The sequence below is a fragment of the Kryptolebias marmoratus genome, linkage group LG6 (genome assembly GCF_001649575.2).
Source record: "Kryptolebias marmoratus isolate JLee-2015 linkage group LG6, ASM164957v2, whole genome shotgun sequence".
Lineage (NCBI taxonomy): Eukaryota > Metazoa > Chordata > Actinopteri > Cyprinodontiformes > Rivulidae > Kryptolebias > Kryptolebias marmoratus.
The window spans coordinates 15,071,178-15,093,683 of NC_051435.1; the positions used below are offsets into that span (position 1 = coordinate 15,071,178).

The 22,506-nt window shown below is 39.9% G+C and overlaps 2 protein-coding genes across 5 annotated transcripts in view; one reads left to right on the forward strand and one right to left on the reverse strand.

Moving 5' to 3' along the window:
* The window catches only part of dynlt3 (dynein light chain Tctex-type 3), a 4,130-nt gene extending 2,593 nt beyond the window's left edge, over positions 1–1,537 (reverse strand). The window contains exons 1-4 of the mRNA XM_017410357.3: positions 1,415–1,537; positions 945–986; positions 746–869; positions 548–625 (exon numbers count right to left, since the gene is read on the reverse strand). Of these exons, the coding sequence (XP_017265846.1) occupies positions 548–625; positions 746–869; positions 945–986; positions 1,415–1,441 (271 nt within the window). The 5' untranslated portion in view covers positions 1,442–1,537. The remainder of the gene's footprint in view (positions 1–547; positions 626–745; positions 870–944; positions 987–1,414) is intronic.
* A 2,291-nt stretch (positions 1,538–3,828) lies between these two features.
* Positions 3,829–22,506, forward strand: part of sytl5 (synaptotagmin-like 5) — a 41,863-nt gene continuing 23,185 nt past the window's right edge. For 3 of the 4 annotated variants that reach the window (XM_017410350.3, XM_017410352.3, XM_017410351.3), the window contains exon 1: positions 3,829–3,876. The gene's annotated coding sequence lies outside the window, so the exon portion shown is untranslated. Of the gene's footprint in view, positions 3,877–4,018; positions 4,125–22,506 lie in introns of those variants that run through there. The other variant, XM_037976100.1, reaches the window with a different exon arrangement.

Genomic DNA, 22,506 nt, shown 5'->3' on the forward strand with positions numbered 1-22,506 from the left:
AATATTCTAATTTTCTGATATGATGAATTTGAGATTTTCATTTGTTGTCATTTGTAATCATCAAAATTAAACGAAATAAACATTTGAAATATGAGTTTGTATGTAATGTATGAATATAATATACAAGTTTCACTTTTTAAATGGAATTACTGAAATCAATCTACTTGTTCATGATATTCTAATTTTATGACCAGCACCTGTATATATATATTTATTTGGCACTTGTGCATTTGTGTTTCCAGCAGAGTTGCTGCTCAGCTTCAATCGTTTCAGTTTCCACAGCAACAGTGACATTGATTGACAGGTGCTGCTGAGTGACAGGAGCCAGGTCGGGTCAAACCACCTTGATATGGGAGTGAATCAGATTTATTTAGATGTAGAATAATAAAACTGAACAGCCTACGTATTTTAAATTTAAGTTTTTGGTTCTATTTTATTGAAAGATTTGTATTTATTTTAGAGTATTTGTGCATGGATGCTTTAAAACTTTCAGGTACGCCGTCGAATGCCTTCCTGATGAAGACAAAATGAAAGACAGGTCTCTTACCGTCCGTAGTGGTGTCCCAGTAGCAGGAGTTGGCTGTGTGGAGACCTGCTCCACTTTTCTGCATGATCGCACAATTCACTGCAACAAACCAGGTTCACACACGTTACGGCTTAAAACTAACTACCTTCAAGTACGTAGCAAACTACACCCACGTTTAAACAACGAGTCGTTCTGTAAAAATGACAAGCGATCGGTCACCTATGTATTTAAATGGCCGTCCCTGTTTGATCAGGTGGTTCAGTGAATGCTCCACGATACTCGCCGTCCACTGGTTGACTTTATTCTGGTTATAATCTGTCCCACCAATGACCCCTTCGATACACTGAGGGAGAACAGCAGCATTTGTTATTTATTATTAATATTATTATTCATGATGTCCCCAAGAATAAAATCTCACCTCTTTCACTAAGTTACTAGTCTCATCAGTATTGAAGATGACCTGCAGGATCATGAAAAATATAACACATTAAACCCAAGATTTACAATGTAAAAAAATAAAAATAAAAAATACACCTTCTTAAATCACACTTTCTACTTTTAGAAACGCTCAATCAGGCAGACAGGCTCGTTATTTCAATAAAAAAATATAAATACACAAACAAATTGTCATTTTGAAACATTAGCTGTGTAACTGCTACAATAAATGTCATAAGATGTACCTAATGTCACGGATGTTAAAATAATCCAACAATAATGATGACTGAACCACACCCTGTGGTTGTAATGACCAGCTAGCCGGCTAAACTAACAGCTAACAAATAAGCTAACCGCTAACTAACGGATCTAACGGTTAACAGTTACCAACGCGGATTTAAACAGCAGATTCCGCAGCTTCTCAATAATATAATATAATAAAAATGACTTTACATCATCCCCAGAGTTGAACTCCTCCATGTTTACTTGCACCGGTGCCACGGGCTCTGTTTTCTTTGTATGAACGCCGGTGTTTGCTGTTCCTGTTTAAAGTTCAGAGTCAAAGAGCAGAGAAAAGACGTTCCCGCTCAGCCTGAAGATGAGGCCTGAGTTTCTCTACTGTACCCCTGCGGTCAGAACCCGCCACTACAACAACAAACCAGTCCCTGCGACACGAACGGTCAAATTTATCACCACAAATGGATATTTACAGTTTTAACGAGCGCCTGGGCGAATTAAGAGCGTCATAATATTGTCAGTTTGTGTTTTAAAGTTATATATATATATATATATATATATATATATATATATATATATATATTGCATATATTTTGTATAAGGCTGCTGAAAGTACTTGTTGTTTTTCTTTATCCTGAATGCTCAAGTTATCTTGCACTTACCTATGCACACAAAATATAACCCACCCCTCCCCTACAACACACACACTCACATACTCAGAGATAATCGTATTTTTAAAGGAGCAGGAGCTTTCAATATTCACTGGATATAGTAATTGCAAAGCTACAGCTGTAAGTTTTATTGATTAAGAAGTGGATCAGGGCTGCACAGTGGAGAAAGGTGGTTTGCACAGTCGCCTCACAGACAGAAAGTCATAAGTTTGACTCCCAGCTGGGGCCTTTCTGTGTGGAGTTTGCACATTCCCCCCTATGCCTGTGATTAGCTATCTGTCTGGTGTATTTCTCACCTCTTGCCCATTTCCAGCTGCAGACAGGCACCAGCTTCCCATGACCCCGATCAAGGAACAAATGTGCAATGACAACGAATAGATGAATTTATTCAGATGTGGTGACCTTTGGAGATGGTTGGTTTTCATAGCAGAGGAGCTATTTATAGGCATGAAGTTTTCCTTGGCAGAAAGCAATTTTAAGCCACAACAGAACGGGGGCCTTGGCTCAGTCAATTGTGTGATTGCAGAGGAAAATGCCTTGTAAAAGCAATTCTGTGGATAAGAAATACGATGTAAAGTGTTTTGTATAAGTGCTATAAGGTATACAAAAAAAAGAAGGTCCTATGTGCAAATGTTATGACTTTTCATTGGCATCTATACAATGCTAAGAAATATATCAATATTTAAAAATCCTCTGAATAAATCTTCTGGATGTCTGGAGATTCATGATCACATAGTTTTGTACTAAGGTATTGGTCAGTCAGCTCTCCTGACTCTCCATTTTCTTTAGTTGGAAACACAAAAACTAATTTTATACAATTAACAATTAAATTATTATATTAGGATTTTTATTGGTATTAATTTTGGAGCCAAAAGGCAAATACTGTAAGACAGATGAAATGCAAAATTACCAGTAGGATTTATTGTACTTATACTCTTATATCTTTCAATATAAAGTACATCAACAATCAGTCCAATGCACAAATTCTCAAAAATTAATATGATACAATCTGATATAAAACAGTACAATATGAGACAATACCACACCTTGGAAAGTGATACTTTTCTGTTTCCAACTTGATTTTGTTCCAGTAGCTTCCTTGATGATATTTAAATTACATCACTGTAGTTTGTGCACATTTAAACATAACAATCCCTACAAAGACGTGGGCAAAACTTGGGTTTCAAATGTTAATTTAACATGACTTTCACTACATTTTCATTAGTTAAACTGAACTTTAACTAAACATATTGTAAGGAACTGAGAACATGGTGCAATTATATTATTTATTTTTACTTATTATTCATTGCTTGACTGACAAGTGCAGGTAAAACTGAGAAATCCCTTCAGTTGTCTAAGAGAATATGTGACATTTTTCACCTTTAAAATATAAATGCTGTATGTGTAAACACCTTTACCAACAGATAAATGTGTTACTGGGACTAAATGAGTAAGAAGGTTGTATGTAGGCTCTGAAACACATGGAGGATTAGATCAGAGACCTTCCAGACAAGGTTATATGTGAAGCCCAGCACAGCAGACCGGTCCCTACAGCTCCAGCGTGTTTTCATCCCGACCATTTGACTCACTTCTGGCAGCTCTTCCACAGGAACACACTCCCAGAGGATGTGAGGAGGGAAATCCGTCATACATAATGTAGGCTGTGACAACAGGGAGTTTCCCCCTGCGACCGAGCGGATTCCTTCTGTGGATTCAGATGTGCCACCGGGAGTCATGAATATAAAACAACTGTCGCATTGTCAGAAACGAGCACGTCTGCGATACACACACGCGCGCACACACACACTCACACGCGCGCACGCCACGCCCCCTCCTGTCGGGAACACCCTGGCTGTGGATCTGTGCCTTCAGACGGTGCTGAGGCGCACCGACGGGCGCACGCACTGATCCCCGGACCGAGCCTGGACCGACTCCGCAGCCTGTCCCGCTCCTCCCCCNCCTGCCCCACCACCACCACCACCACCACCCAGCCGGAGTCTCCCCCAGGTAAGCCTCCAACCAAACACCGCCGTGTTTCCTCCCTGCGCTCAGCCGCTCGGTCGCAGTTCCTGTTGTTTGATTTGAGTCTTTTCCTTGTTTTTTATTTTTTCTTTTTTTATTGGGGAGGGGGGCCAGAGGAGGAAGGAGAGGGAGGGATTGGCTGTCCGTCCGTCGTCACGATCTCTTAAGGGCTGGTGGACATTTCTGGGACCAGACAGCACACTTCCCATCCAAACTTAGGCGCGTTCAGTCAGGTGCGATGCAGCAAATAAAAAAAAAAGCTCCTTTTCCTCCTCAGTCGCCTCCGCTGGTTGGACAGCCTCACCTGCAGAGAAAGGAGATCTGCTGAGGACAAGCTCCGGGGTTTAACTTCTTGGGCTGAGACCTGCCACGGAGGGCAGGAGGTGTGTGTGGTTTGATCAGATAATCTGCGACTGTCAGTGAGCTCTTCAGTGGTCCTGGAACAGGTGTGTGTCCGCTTGTTCCGTGCTGACCTTGCTGAGGGATTCTGCAGGAAATCCCGGGGATTCTCAGGGATGTTTCCACTGTTTGCTGCTGAATGTCTGCAGGGTTTTTATCACACAATGACCAGTGCGAAACAGCCTGACCTCATTCCACTTCAGAGCTGGACTAGATATATATCTATCTATATCTATATAGATAGATATATATCTATATAGATATAGATATAGTTTATGAAGCCTCTGTTTCAGAAGTAAGAAGCCTGTTTTTTCCTTGTTTCATGAAATTATTGCATCGCCTAGAGAAATAATTAGATTGTTTCTAAATAAAAGCTGAATAATAAGCTTTCTTCCTAAGTCCAGCATAAAACGTGAGGGTAATTTATGAATGTCAGAGCCACAATCCAGGATGATTTATCATCCATGTACAAAAAAAAAAAAAAGTGGTTTCATTGTTGAACGTTTGGGGAAATATTTGCTTCTTTTGCTGCTCCTTTTTGAACAAACAGTTCCTTCGGATATCTGTTTCATCCTTCTTGTTGCTTGTTTCAGATAGCAGTAATTTATTTTTGTTGTTCTAAAACCTGCTTGCACTTTTCTGCATTGATGGTGCCTTTCTAGATGCATAAGCTGCCCACGTCATAGGCACTAATGCATCTCCATACCATCAGAGAGGCAGGCCTTTGAAGTGAGCGCTGATAACAGGCTGGTTGGTTCCTCTCCTCTTTAGCATTGAGGAGTTTTGATTCATTTGACCACAGAACAGTTTTCCCCTTTGCTTCAGTCCTTTTTAAAAGAGCTTTGGCTCAGAGAAGACAACAGAGTTCACATCTGGCTCCTTCTTTGTCTGATAGAGCTTTAACGTGTATTTGTGGATGGCACGGTGAACTGTGTTCACAGTGATCTGTGGAAGTGTTCCTGAGTCCATACAGCCTGCCCATCTTTACCTCTGAGACATTCAGCCTCTCTAAAATGCTCTAATTAATTACAAAATGCTCCTCCAGCTGTTTCTTATTCGTACCACTTACTTTTACAACCTTTTGTTGCCCCTGTCTTGTCTTTTTTGAGCTGTGTTGCAGCTATTAAATTCAAAATTAGCTTCATTTTTGACAAAAATGGTACACTTATTTAGTTGAAACATTTGATCTGTTTACTATTTTCCATTGCAAATAGAAATAAATGGGTTTATGAGATTTGCAAATCATTCTGTTTTTATTTACCTTTTAGACATCGTTCAAACTTTTTTGTAATTGGGTATTTATACATATATCTGTGACAAAATGTATACTGCGGTCTATTCCCTGAACATCAATCCACAACGCTGCTGTGAAGATATCCTGTCATAGTGTAATTTGTCACAGTGGCACTCTTCTGAATTGATTCATTTGCTTTCTGAGCCGTATCTGCTGAGGCTGTTTTATCATGGTCTCAAGAATGGCTCCCTAATGATAACTGAGCCTTTACGCAGCGATCAGGCTGCAGGCAAGAGAGGGGAACAAATGGGCAAATAAAGTAGGAGCGAAGCCAGCGAATGCAGGGATTCCCTGATTTTCTCTACGCGCAGGCAGCCAGGCTCATTCAGCAGAGCAGGAAGAAACCCCGGGGAGTGCAGTCACACGGCATTAGAGGTCTGCATCTCCGAGATGAGACAAGAGAGAATGGAGCTGCTCCGGCGCGCACGAGTGAGCGTGCACGCGCGCTGTCATGTACGCGTGTTATTATTGTGGTAGATGTGTCAGGCTGCAGCTCACTGTGTCGTAAATAAAATACAATTATGGCACTGCATGTCAGGTCAGGGGTGCTTTATCATCAGAGTGTCACATTTTGGTATTTGGGGTAACCATAAATGTCCACCAGTTTCATTTTAATAAAAGCAACATTTACTATCAAAGAACAGGATGTAAATGTTGAGCCTGATTGGCTTTCGTTTTTATTGAAGTCGTGTTTGTTTGTGTTGAAGCTGAACAGACGTGAGGCGTGAGATTCAGAATTTGTCACCCGCCATGAAAAGCAGGCCTGTGTGTGTGTGTGTGTGTGTGTGTGTGTCTTCAGTTGTCAAATGTTAATGAAACTTTCCAAAAGTTACCATTGGATACACAAACAGCTGGTTAAACTTTGAAGTCAAACCAATTCAAGATGGCTGCCACAGCTAATGAACTTCAGCAAACACAACAATGGCTACAACTCTGTCAGTTTTACAGATATTGAGATAAAACTTGGTGTGGTAGTAGCTGAGAGTTCTCCCTGACATTTATTCTAAGCACTGCCAGATTGTGCAACATCTTAGTTTTAAAACATTGGCATCCAAGGCAGCAGGAAGTTGGCAAGATAAATCCTAATAAGCAAAGTTTGATAAGGTTTCTACGCCTGAAGAAGCAATACCTGATTAGTCGATGATTTTTTTCTTCACATTTCTTACTTTGTCTCAGCCGCAGTAAAGAAAAACGCACAAAATATACAAAGAAAGAAGCAGCAAAACACTTTTGATAACTACCTTATGAGAAGCTAATATTTTTGCTCACTAAAGCATCTAAAAGATTCATTTATTTTATTTACTTTATGTTAGACGTTAACAAAAATGTTAAGATCTGTCTTCTTGTTTTGTTATAAGTGTAATATTTGATAAAATCCAAGCCAAATAAACAACAAACTCAAGATTACCATCAAATGAAATCCACACTATTTCAGTCACTGCTCTTATTCAAAGTTAGTAATTGTAATTTGAACTAGAATATTTATTAAAATACAGCTTGGCATTTAGTTTAGGTAGTTACAAAAGCATTGATTCCCTTCTAGCAATAGGTAGTTTTGCAAAGTAGTGACAATTGCTATTTTTCCAACTAATTTGGTGTAATTTTGTGCAGTTTAAACAAAAATTAAACATCTAAATGAAGCTGGGATCTGATCATGTGAATTATCATTTTTTGCTGTTTTACTCATTTCAAACAGTCAGTAGAAACAACCGAAACAAACAAGTCAGATTGATGGTAATATTAGGCATGTTTTTCGGCTTGCAGTTGCGCGGTTGGTTAGCTCTGTTGCCTTGGAGCAAAAAAGTTGCTGGTTCGACTCCTGGCTGAGGCCTTTCTGCATGTGTAGGTTTTCTCTGGATGCTCCTGTCTCCTCCCACAGAGAGGAAACATGCATATTAGCATAACTGGTGTCTCTAAATCGAATGAATGGCTGTTTGTCTCCATCTGGTCCTGTGAAGGAGTGGTGACTCGTCCAGGATGTCCCCAACTTTTGTCCAATGACTGCTGGAGAAAGACACCAGCTTCCTGCTTCTCTGAAGAGGAACAAGCAGATAAAGAAAATGAATGGATGCTTTTCAGTCCAACTGACCAGTTTTGTCTCATTTCAGGTGTTTTTGTAAACATCTTCAAATGGTCCTGGATTGTTAATTGTGATTCTTGTCCTATGCTTTCATTGCCCCATGCTTTCAATACATATCATGGGATATTTATGACAAAACAGTGAACATAAAAAGCATAAAACAGCATCTCTCAGTAGAGAGAGAGAGAGCCCCCTCTGCTCCTAGCCTCTGTGTAACAGAACTGTTGGCCATCTTATAAATAAATCCTGTCCTCATTGTTCATTCTCTTTTATATTTTTCAAACCAGGGGGCTGAAGTGCTTCTATTCCTGCCTTAAAATCTTGAATATAGTCTTTTACGGCCTGATTCCATCCAGATTAAATCTGCTGATCGTCAGACTCTCGGTATGAAAGCTCCCCGATGCTGCTGCACTGAATAATATCTGATCTCCAGAGTGCAGTGTTTTGTGGGGTTTCCCTCCCTCCCACTCACTGACGCTGCTGTTATCCATAGCTCTACAAAGCATGCTGCATGGTAATTTAACATGCAGCATAAAGCCCCGTCTGGCCTCAGAGATACATCACACCCCCATTCAATCTGGGCAGCAGCGAGGCAATCAGTGGGAAACCTATCAGCAAAACCCTACACATGTAGGATGAGGGGAAAAAACACCTCAAAAGCAGAAATGCAATTTGGAGGCAGCTCTGAAAGAAATGGTTCAGTCCAGTAATAGATTGCTGTGAGTGAGGTCAGGGAGTGCTGCCTTTTTTCCTTCTTTTTTTGTGCACTCTTAAATGCTTGAATGCAAGGACGAACGCTTCTGTGAGCACATTGTGCAGCTGAAGTTAAGGGATGCAATCGGATGACGTGGCACATCAATGCAATTATAGTTTTGGATCAGCAGAGAATCAAAAATACCTCCCTTTATTTCAAAATTAAATTATAACGTTGGCATTTGACTTCCTGCTGCATGCAGACCAGGATGTGCTGCGTGGAAAAATCAACACGGCTTAGTGCGCATCGAACACAAACATTAATTAGATTCATTGTTGGCAAGTCAGGCAATAACTCTGTGTTTAGTCAAGAAATATATTTGAAAAGATTCAAGCAAGCAGTAATGTCATTAATGAATGCCATAAGTCAACTAAAAATAAAACACGTGGTTGTGCGACAAAAAAAGTGCAGCAATAAATAAAAATAATAAATCCAGGCTGAGGAATTATGTCCTGTTTTGTGAACAAAACAAAATGTGAAGAAAAATACAACTTGATGCGCTACACAGCTATTAAAGCTGGTGTTAATAAAATATTAAGGGTTACAGATCTATATTTGAAAAAGTACTCAATTTAGAGTTGAACTATCTAATTATAGCAGCTCTAACACTGGAAATTACTATCCATCTAAGAAATATCAGTAATATAACAGTTTAAATGTAATAAGAATAAAATTTAAAGAGTCTGGACAACTTATTTACTTAAAATAATGCTGAAATATTATTGAACTATAACCAAAATGAGGATGTGGATTGTTTGATAAATAGGACTAGAGTTAAAGGAAGTGACCTTTGCTAGTTAGCAAAATGCTGACACCAAACGCCTGCTTGGATTCATTTTTGGTTCGTTTTTTTTTCTTAATTTTATTTTACTGGTTACTGGTTAGCAAAATGTGGCATGAACACACACACACACACACACACACACACACACACACAAAACCTCCACTAAAACAACTAAATTTAGCTGTGGCAGCAAACTTTAGGTGTATTTGTCACTAAATCAGATAAGTTGTTCTAAATCTTCTAAATACTGAGTTCAGTTTTTGGCTCCTAATAATTGCGTCATTGTGAACGTTTATCTGTAGTTTGTGTGAAATCTTCTGTCGACCTCACCCATATTTGTTTTAAGGAGCAAAGTTCGTTCACTCTGTAATTTCAAGCTCAGGCTTTAAACTCCAATTCAGGCAGAAAGTTTTATTTTTCCCTCATTAAAACAACAATGACGTTTCATCCATTCAACACCTGTGATTGATTGTTTGCTCGACGTTTGACTGATGGCTTGAATGTTGTTTTAAGCCCTCTGTTAATTGGTCCTGTATCCACTATAGTATTCTGGTCTAATCTAAAAGTTCATCACTTTGTAATTCTCCAGGTTGCAGTTGTTGATAGGAACATCTTTGCACTGGGTTTTGAGCCCTAAGCAGCAAAGTACAACATTTTAGTTCATATGAAGAGCTATGCACCATTTAAAATGACAGTTTTATAGTAGCTGTGAACTTTATTTCTGGGAAATTAAGACCGGATACACGGTTATTGCTTAAATCTGGAAGGAAATGATGATTATTTTATGTTGTTCTGCTTTATAGTTTATTTTTTATTACAGGTCTGAGTGTTGGCATGGAGAACTGAAATGACTGCTTTAAGCCTCTAAATTTCTTTTGTGAGCGCCGTTCCCAGCAAATAAACTCTCATGGAAACAGAGAAACAAAGGCAATCGCAGTGAAAAATGGTTTAAACATCCCAGATCTTAAATGCAGGCTTTAATTTTGCATCTGCCGCCTCAATGTTTCAGCATACAATAAAAAAAATGATAGCAAGAAGCTGGTTGCATACAAAAAAACATCCCTCAGCATCTGTTTGTCTTATGGTTTCACATACAGAACAGTTGTTACACTGAGATTATTGCAAACACTTCTCTGAGCAGAGGATGGACTTCACCCCGTCAGCTGGTAGTTCCTTAAAAAGATGAAGTGCAGCCCAACGTGGCAGGACTGGAGTGCTATGAAATATTCAGCGATGTTAGTGAAAGGAGAGGGAGCTGGTTATAACCCGAAGGTTTTGACAGCGAAGCCGCAGCGACTGCAGCAGAGGCCACATCTGAATCTGGGTTAATAAGATCCTGCCTTGATCTTAAAAAGCTTTTATCGAGCTCATGGAGTGGAAGCTGTGAAAAACACATCTGCATGACAAACACGAGTGATTTCACTAAAACGAGAATGCACATTTTTTTCAAAAACAATCCCGTAAAGATCAGCGTTTTTGGGGCGGGGTTTTTACAGTTATGCTGAGTAAAAGTGGGGTTTTAGCTTCTCTAAAAAATGTTTGTTTTCCAGCAGATGTCCAACATTCGAACCATCTCGCAGTTTACATTGTGGGTTCAAACTTTGCCAACAGCAGACGGTGGCTTCAGATCTGAGCTCGCTCTGTGCTGCTTTCTGTTTTGGCAGAAGAAGATGGTTTGTTTCACATGGCACAAATGGACAAGGCTGATTGCACTGGAGACTGAAGGTTCAAAGGTCAATGCGTGTCTCGGAAGTCTTCATCACTGACCACGTAAAGCCCTTATTGTCGTCATAATTAATCAAATAAAAGCACAAGTTGATTTAATAAGGATGCACTGTGGAATGATAATGAATTAGTTGTTTTGATTTGTTTAATGACGGATTTTAGAGAATAGTGAACTCTAAGTGTTCATACTCTAAATGTTTCCTCTCTTGGAAGATCAGCTAAAGCCACGCAGGCTCAGGCGTCAGTTTTCTGACATGGCAGTCAAACGAACGCACACACACACACACACACAGGTGATTACTGTTAATTATTGCCTGTCTTTTATGGCAGCAGGCAATAACAATGTAATCTGAAGGATGATGAGCGACATATTCAGCTGTATACTCTCTATAGTACAGGACCAAGACAGCAGCCTTGTGGGACCCCAAATTTTACTCCTGTGGAATGTCAGGTTCCATTGCTAGTTTTGGTTATTCAAATTTGTATTTACAGAAAACTGCAACTACCTGCTTATGGAGCTACACAGCTCAATGTTAGGGAGCAGAAATACAGACACAAGTAACTGCATGATCACCTACTTAAGGATGCTGCATTAAAAGGTAAAATCATGATCTTCACCACCATCCAACGATGGGTACCAAGCATCACTGACAAGCCCTGATAAACAAATACAAAGACAGCTAACCTGAGGCTGAAGATCATTACAAATGTGGATATAAATGATCCACACTCTCTAATGAGGCTAAATGATCTGCTAAAAGATGTGAATGCAGCCTTGTAGCTCTGAGACATGATGGGATTAACTCCACCACAACAGCGAGTGACTGACGTAACTCGTTGCTACGTCAGCGGCATTTGAACAAACACAGTAGCTCTTGAACACACCTCACTTTACAAGCTCCTGCAAACACAGAGTTAGAAGTTGTTCCTGTTTGTTTGAATGTTGGGCTTCGAAGCATGAATAGATCGCACATCCTTTTATGTAAAGCCTCTTTTCCTGGTCTGACCTGTAGTAGCATTCATACAGTTTCATATTTTTTTGCTCTAGTTTACAAATATTCTCTCAGAATGGTCCTTGAAGGAGAATAAAAGCATGTTTCCTACCCTTCATTTCGAACTGCTTGCTCTCTTCGCTCCATTAATTTATCAGACGGACAGCAAGAATGTTTGAACCAACGCAGATGCATCGAGTTGCATCAGTTGAAATAAACGTTGATTGAATCGGGCAGTACAGATGTTACGTTACACAATGAAAAGACTAGGGGACAGATGTTCACAGATGCTCCAGATGTTCTTAATGACCGGTTGTCAGCTTGTAGGACTCATAGGACTCATTTGATTGATTATGTCATAAACATAAGAATGCTTTTTTTTTTCCTTTCACTGACCAAACTCAACACAGGTGCACAATGTAACAAAACTCAGATTTGGACTTTTAAATGTAAAACTACTCCTAGAATTCAACATTTAATTGGTTGTGTTTTGCCTTTCAGATTGAGTAGAATCTTTTCATCTGGATACATTACGTTTTAGCATGAGATTCAGCTCAGAAAAACGTCCTGAATGTAGTTTTTTAATCACCTTCATCATGGTTTATAATGCCAGATCGGCTAAGAAAGCAATTTTCTTCAAAGCAGCCATTAACATTCAGGAAAGCATTAGCTTCATGCAACAATGAGCACACTGCACTGAGGAGAGACAAAAAAAAAATCTTTTGGTCATTTTGTTTTGCATTTCTCTCACATACTGCTTTGTCTTCTGTGTATTTTGGGTCTTAAAAGGAGGTCAGAACTTTGAATGTGTCTCTGAGGGCTTTCTCCTTTTTGGTAGGCTTTTATTTTTTCAGGTCATAACTAAAAAAAAACAACAACACAACCTTCCAAACCGAGCATTCATTTTCCATCTCTAGCTCCGCTCTATCTCTCTCTGCTGGTTTGTTTGGATGAGCGGCAACCATTTCTCCCCCCCCCAGCTATGCTGCCTTTTCCTCCTAATTAGCAGGTGAAATCACACCAGCAGCATCTGTACAGAAACGATGCTCGATAGTTCAGTGAAGGTTAAAAGAAAACAGCGTGGGGAGGACAAGAGAGGCGATCTGAAAGGGGAGGTTTGGAAACAATCTTTTTACAGCCACTGATGGCGTTGGTTTGGTTTTCTTATTTTCTGCTCCATTTAGCCCGACAGGAAATCGTGCAGCCCGGAGGCCTGCCGGGTCATTACTGAAGAACGCTCCGATGGGAGTTGTAATGTTGCGGCGACTGTGACATGTGGGCTCAGTAGCTGTGAGGCCAGCGTTTTAATTGGTAGTCATTTCCAGTCACGAGGTTGTCATTAATAAAGGTGGTTTGTGTGCTAAAACAATTCTCTGAGAAGAGCTGAAATATAATTAGTAGCAGCGATGTGTGATTAACAGTAGCTTGGTACAGGGTTTCGCTGACCTGATTCTCTAAAGTTAGGATTAGTCTTCGCCAAAACATGTTCTGATCTTTTTTGTTGATCACTTGCTGGGTGGATTTGGACAGCGAACCATCTGCTCTGTCGGGGTAGTTTGACCTTGCATGAATTTGTTTCACAACCGTCACAAAGGTCACGGGATAACCCATCAAACAGAGACAAAGCTGCATGTTTAGGGATGTGCCTAAAATGCAGTTTGAATCCAAATAAGGCCAACTCTTTCAGGCTGTTTACGTCTTAAAGTGGTAGCTCAGACGTCTTTATGTGTGGTTTTGTAAAACGGTTGTGAACAATAATATTTTACCTGTTGCAGACAGCTCTTTGAACAACCACAGTCTGTACTCGGACCAGACCGATTCATCCAAACAGGGCCAAGACCAAAGTGGGTTGCTGCCAACTCCAGCCTCAAACATTTTATAGCCCTTCATTCTTTATAAATCATTACACAGCTGTTGATTTTACATTACACCTGCAGAAATATGATCATATTCTTGCAGGAAGTGCCCCAGGCTGCGCCAGAAGTGCTGCAGCCAGCTGCTGATGCTGTTTAATGTGCTGTGTTATGTGAAATGTACAGCTATAAAAAAAAAAGTTTGTTAAATAGCATTACCCTGAACCACAATGAATCTTTTGACACTGAAGTCGTTTTAAGGCAACAGGAACCCACTTTGGTCTCAGACTAGCTGTTAGCTTGTCAGTTCAGTTGTTCAAAGGGATATCTACAACAGGTAAGATATTAATTATTCATAACCTTTCCACAGACCTCACTTCAAAATATCTGAACTATCACTTGAACCTCCTGATACTCGCCCTCATATGGGGACATTAGCTTCCCTGATCATGTTCTTTTAGTCTGTTCAACTCAGGCCTGTTGTCCTTTTTCAGGACACTTGCTCTTAACCTTTAACAAAAATAACAACCTTGTATTTTTTGTATTTTTCATTTACTAATTGTTCAACAACAGTGTTGACTTCTTATTTCTCTGAGATCTCGGGGAAATTAAAAATGCACAGCAGTCAAGAGCTCGGGACTCAAAAGGTTAAGTGTTTAAATGAGACAGTAAATCTCCGATTCTGCATTTAGATCTCTCCTTTGGTCTCTTTTGCAGCCTCCACACAGCTTCTTCTTCCTCCTCTTTTGTGTACAAATGAGCTGACTATCATGAAGGGCTTAGAGGAGAGGCTGTCAGAAAGTGTGTGATGTTTTCCCAAAGTCTCGCCCCTCTCTATTACAACGGACTTTTCAGAAGCTTTGAATGCAGCCTTTTGCTTTCAGATGGGTGAACTGTATCGCTTCCAGGGCACTTTAGAGGCTCTCTGCACAGACTAAGAAGTGCTGAATGAATATACCTGTGAGTGGGTGAATGTGGCTTGTAGTGCAGAGGCACTCAGAAAGACTCGAAAAGCTCTGTTTAAACGAATTTACTGTTTCTCTCTCCTGTGCTGATACTCATCGTCAGTCCAAGCATGAAAACTCACAGACGGCTAATTAAGACATTAGATCAGGCAGCCTGACGACCTTTATTTCTCTCTGCTGCAATTTGGCATCACTTTTCTCCAAGCAGTCTCATAATTAGAGACAAAAGGCCAAATCTGGCAAAGACGGAGCGCTCCGTTTTGCCAAGAGTCGAGGCTCGATGGAGGTGAGTTATTCATATCACCTCCTAATGCCCGCTTCATTAGCTTTAAGCCAGCCAAGTAATTAAGGTTTCAGATTGGATTCTGATTGACAGAGCAGGATGTGTTGTGTTTCAGCAGCGAATTCAGAGGAGGAAGATTCAGTCTGACAGCAGCTCGGCGCTGATTGACACGAGCAGAGTGTCTGACAAGTCTTCAGGCTGAGCGGGAGGGGTGGGGGGTCATTAGTGCACTGCAGCAGTGCAGATATGTAATCTGCCCTGAGGTGTGCATGTGTGGGATGTTATGTCAGAGGCAGGATATAAGTCACCTGACTTCCTGACTGTATCCTGGCAGAGACATAGTCAGGGATACTTTCCAGTTGGACAAATATGTCATGAATCATAAAATAGTGGAAAATAGAGGAAATCTCCTCCTCAACGTCCTTTAGCCTGACAGCTCTTTAGCTTTCTGCGACTGTGATGGCTGCCTATTGATTTTACCTGGCTGTAAACACAGGTTCACATCCGAGCCTACATGCAGGGAGACGCACAGCCGGGGCAGCAGGATAACTCTTATTGGCTTCATTTCCTTTTAGGTGGAGATCAGCAAGCTGGAAACCATTTGGATCGGGATCCCTGTCAGGCTCCTCACAGCACGAGGCCTGAGGAAGACAGCCTTTTTTTTTTTAACTTAACTGCTTTTCCATCTGTAGACTCACTACCAGTGAATTAGATGATCCTGACTCTGCATTTCATGCGCGGAAGTCAATTTCATCCTGTAACCTACAAAAGAAAATCTGTTTTATGTCTGTTAATTCTCAATTTTATGGCCACTGTGGCACTTCTTGACGATCCACTCCTTGAATGAGAGACTTAATCCAGCTCAGATCTGCTATTGAGAACGTAAATGTGCATCCAATGGTTATTTTCTGAGAGTTTCATTCAAATCTGCCCAGTGGTTCATAAAACCTTTTACAAACAGACACGCAATTTACATTATCGCCCACCTCTCATGGCAGGAGGAAATAAGAAGTAAAATAGCTGTTGTCCTTGAGTCTTTGGAGTATTTTACTCCATTTGTTTTAGTTTGATCCCACCACAGCTCTCATTAATATTTTACTGGCTGCAGCAGACATCTGTTAATGAGAAACACAGAGTCATGATGGCAAAAACACAAGAGCATTTAAAACATTTTACGTAGCTGTGTTTAAAGTTTACAACTTTCTGTGAATTTTTTTTCCACACCTCCATTGGTGAAATTAAACTAAACAACTTGTTGAATAACACAACGAAGAGAAGCATTTTCTGAACACCTGTAACCTTTGGAGTAATCAGCCCCAACAAACACAAAAATGCCTTTAATTCAGTCATTTTTACAGAAATTTACCTCAAATTTGAGGTGGAAGTAGCTGAGAGTCATCCACAGCACATACTCTGAGTGCTTAAAGATTGTGCATAAATTTTGTCTAAAACTTTGGCATGTAAGGCACTGGACGAGGAATGCTTCAGTGAAAGTCTGCATTTCAAATTTTAGATTTTTCAGACATCTTTTAGTTTGTGTGCCAAGGATTGTTTTCCTGCAGAAAAGTCTTCTTCTGGTTTATATTAAACTTGTGTTTTCCACATCAGCTCTTTAATATGCTGCAGAATTGACTGTCCCTGAGGCAGAGTTTGACCTCACATATTGACAGTTTTATCACCATGTTTCACGGCTGAGTTTCTTCCTCACAAAAGCTGTATTTGACTGACTGGTAGTGTGACCAAACAACTCATCAATTCAACGTGATTTAAACAGATCTGAGGTTTCCCTCTAAAAGAAATTAACCTTAATAAAAGTTAGGTATTCTTGTAATGTCTGTGCGAGGCAAACCCAGAATGTAGGCTCATTTTGGAAATAAAAAAGATAATAATGATGTAATTTATTTAACAAAAAGGAAACGAAAAGGCTGACGTGGCAGCAGACAAAAGCCTCCAGCGGAGACGAGGAGTGGAAACACAAGGAGCATGAAGGTGGCATGAATAAACACAGAAACACGGATACCTAAATACAACGAACCAGCAGCTAGTGGGTGACAAGAGCTGTGGGTGAGTGGGAGATGAGTTACAGCTGGGAGACGACGAGGAACAGGTGAGGTGGGCGTGGCAGGCGGACCGGCGTACTACTGAGCTGAGGGCAGGTGAATATTGGCACAGGAAACACAAAGAACAATACACTAATCCAGAACACAAAGAACCAAGGAGCAAAACAAAACAACAATATACACCATGGGTCTCCAATCCTGGTCCTCAAGGACCACTATCCTGCATGTTTTCCTTGTTTCCTGCTCCAACACACCTGATTCAGTGGTTAAATGACCTCTTCATGTTCTATAGAAGCCTGATAATCACCCATTGATTCAAATCAGGTGTGTTGGAGCAGATAAACAAGGAAAGCATGCAGGATGGTGGCCCTCCAAGACCAGGATTGGACACCCCTGATATACACTGACTTGAAAACACAAGGATCACAAGTATGAAAATAAATAAAGAAGAATAACTAAAAAAAACTCAAATTATAACAATTCTTTGGAATTTTGCTTTGGACTGAAGGGTACGACTTGAGCAGTTTTTTTCAGTATTATAAATTATCTGTAATTATTTAGAGATTATTTTTATTCTTGCCATAATAAAAGACATCCCCAGTCTTTTCCTTAAGTTCGTACACTCTTTAGGTCTCGATATGATGACAAATTGCTACAGATAATTTTCTCTTCAACATGACAAATGCAGCTTGGTGTTGCTTTTTCCATGTGGCTGATCTGTTTTTAAATCTATCTAAATAAAGAAAATGACTGCAGCGTTCGTCATTTGTTTGACTTCATGTGGGTTTTTTTCTTTTTTGTAGGTAAGAAAATGAAACACATTGCCATGTTGCACATCATTTTAATTTTTCTCTGAAGTTGGTGGAAAGCAGAGCCTTTTGTCTTGTTCAGGTTTTTTTTTCTGAAATATCAAAGTGTTTTTTTGTCGAATGATTACAGAGTTGATCGCCTGGGGTTTGAAAACTTTGTTTATTGAAAAAGTTGCGCAAATTCAATGCAACTTGTTTGTGATGATCTTGAAGGAGACCGCTGTGTCTGTTTACCCTTTCAGGCAGATTTGATGCATTTGTGTTTCTGCAGAAATCTTATTGTTCTGAGCTGAATAAATGAGCTTGGATACAACAGAACATGCATGTTTAGTGGGCGGTGAATAAATCGGAGACTGTGTAAGTTTTCTGTCAAAGTAGGACAACGAGACATGAAATATTCTGGGACATGAGTGTAAGCTGCTGTGAAACGTGTTATTGACCTCTGCTGATGAATAAATGATGTTTCCTACACATGGAGGAAGACCGTTGGGTATAGATCCTCATGTTGAAGAGCGTCTGAGTCAGATGATTTGATGTTTAGTGGTCTTTAGAGACCTGTTCTAGTCCTCGCCATCGACTGATTTCTGTTGCAATAATGATTCAGCGTCCTGTGAATCACAGTGGGACGGTATAGGAGCTATACAATAAAACAACAGAGTGGAATCTATATTGTCAGCCTGAAGCCAGCCGTCCACAGAGAAGAGTTAACTAATGCAGCTGTTTCATACACTGAACACCTCATGTCGTTTGTTAATGCTCTTTATTTATTTAATATGTTTATAATCATTCAGGATGATAAAAAGTCTCATGGAGACCAACAATCAAGCTGCTGTGTGATTTATTTGATTTATTGGCGGGTAATCATGTAATTGCGTGTGTAACTGTGTGTTTGTTTGTCTGTCTGATTTTGACCAAAATGGCTCAAACGTCATCACCTTTCAAGATAAGATTATCTTAGTTTAAAACCCTGGCACGAATGGCTTTTAATTATTTATAAATGTAGACAAAAAGTTGCTAAAGTGTTCAGAACAGGCAAACTTTCCGAACAAGCCTGTTAAATGACTCGAAGCTCCAGAACAGATGAGCCGTGTGATGAGATCGTTAATGGAGCTCGTTGTGTGCATGCTGTTGTTTTTTGACATGTTTTGTTTTGAACGTGCGTTTAGAAATTCACACTTTGTGATAATGACTTTACATGCAGATTTCTCACGTCAGAGGTGGGCCTCTCTCCTCCGCTGCTTTGAGTTTGTCTCATTAAGGCTGCATACCGAGTAAAATGTTATTTACATTTCAACGTCCTCCAGTCGCGGCGACACATCAATCCGAGCATATTTCAGCTTCAAGAGCAACTTACAATTACAGCCAAAGATAACACAATAAACACCTCGGGAGAACAGATGTCTGTTGTTTTAATCACAGCAGCAGTGATGAGAAAAACAATGAGGCCTGAGGGGAAACCAAATGTTACAAAGAAAAGGAGAAGACAACAAGTGTGATAGGTAGACTTTAAATGTTTATCATAAAACAGTCTTCATACAGAGCACTCATCAGAGCATTTCTCTGTTAGTTTTTTTAATCAGTCACATTGTAAAACGATGATGCTTTGCACCAGAGAACTAAGCCAGAGTAAAGCAGGCTTTGGCTACAAAAGGCAACATGTGTTCGGAGGATCAGCGCATTGTTGTGTTTGGTCTTTGGGGGGATTTAGCAACAATGCAAATGTGTAAAATATGATCAGACCTATCCTTCAGAGAATGAGAGAGCTTCTTCAATCCACAGCCAAAACACATCACTGTGTGAAGCACAGACATGGAGGATTCTGTGAGAGGGAAAATGTGTCATCTCACGGTGCTTTCTCCATAAAATAAGTTTATTTTTTTTAAAGGATTGTATCACTGAAGGGCTGAAGTTGTTCTGGGAGCGCAGTCACACTTTAGAGGGGTTTTTGTTTGGCCTGTTTTCAAGTTTGAGTATAATCGCCATTAACTATGTAACCCTCTTCCATCTAATAAAACTAAAAGAAATTGGTTTGTACTGCAATAAAAAGTACAAATAAGTCATTGAAAGATAAATAAAACAACACATTAAGACTATCTAAAATCTACTACCTGTAATCAAACTATAGCATACTTTAAAAAAGATCTTCCACGATTCATTAGCATTCACAGCATGTGTTGGGGATGATTTTAGCTACATCTCACCAAATCTCAGTTGAAAATCTGTACAATTGACTGAGTTGTAGCCATGAATAGCATTATAATTTCAGGGGTGATGAGCCACACATTCATATGTATGCAGTTTATCCAGTGAAGGAACCAAGACAGCAGCCTTGTGGGACTCCAGTATTCACCACTGTAGAACATCAATTAGCCAGTTTTCTGTAGTTTGAATTTGTAATATCAGAAAACTGTACAACCACCTGCTTATGGAACTACACAGGTTAATGATAGTGAGCTTGTTAACCAGAACAGATGGTAATATAGTGTTAAAACACTGCTTCTGACAGATGCTTTATCTGACTGTTTAGTGCTGAATATAAACATATAGTTATTAGGTTTGTTTTTCACTCATCTCCTTTTTGCTTTCCTGCCAACTAAAGACCAGCTGCTCGAAGCTTACTTCCAGTCTATAGCTGCCAGATTGATTCTGCTGTCTGTAACCTCGACCACCTGCAGGAAACACCACAAACAGCTGGGAAAAGGCCACAGAGCTACAAAACACCAACAACACCACAGTGTAGCTTTGCGGCCACGTGATACAGAACAGATCACCGACCAGATATCCACTACATGCTCACACAACACGCACAAATCACTGGAAGAAACGGCATCCTGTGTGCTGAGACAGCTGAGTCACCGAACTTTCCTCTGTGCGAAGCCGAGCAGCAAGTGTGCTTCCTTCTCTGAGATGCCAAACTTTTACAGCCTCCACAGTCGTGTTTACTCAGGGCAGAGGGAATGTGTGCTGTGTGTACTCAGGGAGGGCTGCACCACCTCGACAGAAACACACACATGCTGGCAATGTAGCTGCGTGATACGACAGAAGCTCAGATAAATATTAGTTTCACTTTACTGACACTGTTGACCCAGCGTTAGTCATGTGTGCCCGGAACATCAGGAAAATCATGTGATGCCGGATGACGTTTGTTGTCCCAGTCATTTCTCTCTCTTCCTCTCACTTTTAAAATTCCCATCTTTAAACATTGATCGGAAAAATGTAGGCAGGTTGGTGATGAGGTGCAGGGACGACAACTGACAGAACCAAAAAAACAAACCCAAGTTACAGAAAACACTATATTTCAGCCAACATAACAGAGAAAAACAGCATTTCACGAAACACATTTCATAAACCCTCCTACAAAGACAAAATAAATAAATGGTAATATCATGATTAAATGTTTTGGATCACTATTTTTTGTGAAGACCTGCACATTTTTCAAAGCCAAATATATCAAAACTTCACTTTTTAAATCATTATCTATAATGCAACAATTCAGAAATCTGTCTTTTGTACGTTTCTTTAAACCTTAAAAAAGAGAGAAAGTCAGCATGGTATAAAGCATTTAGATTTGCAAAACTAAGAGTTCCTTTTTTTTATTTATTGTGAGGATTTATATTGAGCTCCAGGACTTTTTGGACTATTTTTTGTTACAAGCTAAAGTAGCAGGGACTATATTTTTAACCAACCAATTTAATTGTGTTGAAAAAACCTAGAAATAAATGTAGGATTCGAGGGCTCGCACGGTGGTGTATCTATCAGCACTGGAGTCTCTCGGAAATAAGGTTTGAATCTTGGCTGCGGTGTTTCTGTTTCCACAGTCCAGAAACATGCAGGTTCAATTAACTATTGATTCTAAATTGACCGTAGATGTTTGCTCACAGTAATTGGCCACAGATTTATGTTGGCCCTGTTCTGACCTTTGACCCCTTCTGCACTTGTTGACACCTGGGTTGTGCAGTATCTCCTCCACACGGCCCCGATTACATTAAAACAGGAAAGCAAATCAAGTGAATTTACCACTTAATGTTTTAAATGTTCTAAAAACATAAAAATATTTTTTGAAAGATGCATATTGCCACTGCCTGATGATCTGTTGATGCTATGTGTCAGGATGACTCTCAGCTACTACCACACAAACTTTAGCGCCATATTTGTCAGATTCACTGAGTTGTGGCCATTTCTGTTTGCTGAGGCTGACTGCCGTCCTGAATCAGGTTGTTGCAGATATAAAATTTCTACCACTGGAGTTGTTTTGAGGTCACAGCAGTCCATTATGACCATCTGTTATCAATTTGGTCAAAACTAAACTCTATTTTCACAAACTGAGGCTGTTCAAAAAGCAATCAGCAACAAGTGAGATATTTATTATTCAGAACTTGTCTGGGAACTCTTCCTGTAAGGTTTTCGTTGCTGATTGTTGGAGAGTTCTGGGCTTTTCTAACAACATCTGAACAAATCAAATTCCCCAACAGGATCTTTAAAGTCTGAGACCTCAGTAATAATGAGTTCAGTCTCTGAATGATGCAAAAACATTTGTTGCAACATTTTATTTATCTGCCTATCAGGAAAATATCTATTTAAATGACCATAACCAGCATGATAACATGGTGAAACGAT